The following is a 2,700-nucleotide window of genomic DNA, read 5'->3' as shown; positions in this document are numbered from 1 at the left end:
TTCCCCCACTGTGTCGAACACCTGAAGACGTCTCAGGTCCGTCTCGCCCCAACCCTAAGCAACCTCTTGATTCCCCCACTGTGCTCGGTTCATTACAGATGTCAGACGCCTATGTATAACGCATAAAACCGCCATCCATCCCAGAATCCCTTTGGTAACTTCCCGTCAGTTATCGCCAATCCAGCGATTTCTTGCATGATAAGACCCTCTTCAGGCCAAAAAATCCAGCTGGATACAAAAAACTGAAGTTTTTATTTCCAACTCACAATAAACAACATGCCCGTTATCGAGAAATACACTCATTTGCAAATCAATTTGGTTTCCACAGAGACTCAACCACGAGAGACTCAACTGAATCTATCGTTTATGATATTCTACAACTGAATGTGCTGCACACAGGCCGCCTCATGCTTCAGTTGGCACGATATTCGAAATATCGTAGTATATTTTCATAAAGGAAACTACTCAAGTAGAACATAAGGTTGACGGAAACTCGGGGGCTGCGCCTACCTGATGAGCCCCAAGTGGAAGGGCGAAACCGGTCGTGGGGTGTCGAAAAGTTTTTAGCAACCTTGTGAGTAGTTTCCTTTATGAAAACATGTGCGTCACTTTTGCGTCTGACCATTTTTCCGATGAAACGACACCTCGGGAGCTAAAACCAGTAAGGCGAATCTTGCATTGTTAAGAATGCATTACAAATTCAAATTCAAATGCGACCGACGAATAAGATGAGGAGTAAGGAGTAAAGCTAATCTACTCTGGAAAGCCGAGAAAGGCAAAACCGGTAGTCAACTGTCCACGTGCTGTGTTACGTCAACAAAATAAATAACCATGTGTTTTTATAGCAAGATTCCCATAGCTACATGCAAGTAACCTTGAGAACTAACAAATAGCTACACAGAGTCTACACACCCACCGTAAGTGTACAAACTCATCCATTAGAATGCATCTAAAAGTGCAAAGTGTGGGCATCTTTTGCTGAGTCGCTGCTCAACCTGGGCAAACTAACCATTCTACGGAGTGTCATTCACAGACCTAATGAGATATTCTGTCACAGAACGTCCTATTTGTTCTCCGCGAAGAACCTTATGGTGTCTAGCCGGACTAGTAACTGCAATGTGTTTACGCGACACCCATATGAACGAAGGCCCTTGCAGGGGAGATTTAGAAATTCCTCGGTACAGATTTCGCCGTGTCAGCGATAACAATATAGGCTGGAAAGCGGAGAGGCACCATCCTTGTTGGGAATCATTACCAGTGAAAGGAAGAAGGACTTTGCTGCGGAGTTATTTATCAGAAAATGACAACTGACCAGTTACAGACTATTGGACAGGGAAGTGAAACTCTCATTTGCATCTTATTTACAAAAACTGGACATCCATCTTCTCCTGAACGCGTCTTCTCGAACTTTCCTGGATATTCACTGACTCCAATCATTCATTGCTCAAATCCAAGCAAATGCTACGAAGCGACTCCACAAATTCCGCAACAGATCTCCCTTTTCGAGAAACGCAAAGCGAATTTACAAGAAGAAAACATACTACTCGCATACCTCCCCATCAGTAGTGTCACCGTTACACCAGTATGCATCTAACGAAACTCACGGTGTTTTGAACCCAACATTTTCCGGCCAGTGGCTGAACACGTAGCCGTCTGGCCAGGAGCGGCTAATCAGCAGCACGATTAGCTTTCAATTAGACAGGACATAGCACCACCCACCCTCTTGTAAGGGAGACCACATCACGTGATCACTTATTGGCTGGCTCTTCGAGTGACCACTACTGACAAAGAAATGTCACACATCCGGTGAAATTATCCTTCCTCTTGAACTGCTTACTGATTGTTGCTATTCGATTCATCCTACCAGTGAAGCCAATCTATGCACTGCTGTTTTATCCCTGTTGGGAACCATCATCTGTGCACATCTCATGCAAGCATCTGGATAACTCCATCGCGGCAATCATACAAAAGTATTGCCTATCTGCCCCAAAGATGGCAGGTTTTATACAGGGTCATTTTTCGATGAGCGAGCTCTGATACACGGGAAACCTCTCAGCAGGAACCGAAGATCTAGGGTTGCATTTTTGAGGATGAATAGCTCGAAATCGTTGGGTGAGGATAAAATGTACCATGAGCGACACTCTGTTTAGCTTGATTTGTCAGTAGCAAAACAAGCGGCGCTTGCCCACAGAAAGCTCAAATCCATACAGAAAAGTACTATGGATGGGGGTGGGCGATGAAAGCCTACAATCGTTTCTCACTCTCCGTAGACTATGGCAGATTTGGATGCTTTTGGGCTTTACTTGGAAACTTACGATGTATTCTGGGTTTGTGCTGTCGAGCGGCACTACATAACCCGTATCAGGGATTAGTTAAATCTACCTTCTGACAGAGATATCGATCTTTTGGTTTCTAGGCATCTTGCAAACAAGTGTATGTGTTTGTGTGAACCCTACACCAGAACTGAAAACTTTTGGTTAAGCAATGGTTGATCGATGGTCACAGTGGCCAGATAATTTCGCGGTGGTCGAATCTACGCCTACACTGAACCGTATCAACTTTAACTTTCAAAAATCTGTAAAGCTTATGGAAGTCGTGCCGGCAAAATTTCGTTCTCAGGTAACCTAACCCGTGGGGTTTCAATACATCTGTTCAAAGTCCATCTCAGAGAGGAATAGCATGTTTACTTCCTTATATATA

General features: G+C 44.2%; 1 protein-coding gene across 1 annotated transcript in view; it reads right to left on the bottom strand.

Annotated features, from left to right (window-relative positions):
- Positions 1-753: 753 nt before the first annotated feature.
- Positions 754-2,700, bottom strand: part of T265_01055 (hypothetical protein) — a gene marked incomplete at both ends in the record, with an annotated part of 15,958 nt that continues 14,011 nt past the window's right edge. Inside the window, one exon of the mRNA XM_009164998.1 lies at positions 754-803. Within this exon, the coding sequence (XP_009163262.1) occupies positions 754-803 (50 nt within the window). The remainder of the gene's footprint in view (positions 804-2,700) is intronic.

Source organism: Opisthorchis viverrini (assembly GCF_000715545.1).
Source record: "Opisthorchis viverrini unplaced genomic scaffold opera_v5_11, whole genome shotgun sequence".
In the NCBI taxonomy this organism is placed as follows: domain Eukaryota; kingdom Metazoa; phylum Platyhelminthes; class Trematoda; order Opisthorchiida; family Opisthorchiidae; genus Opisthorchis; species Opisthorchis viverrini.
The sequence above is the reverse complement of the archived record's forward strand: the minus strand, read 5'-3'. Positions and strand labels throughout refer to the sequence as shown.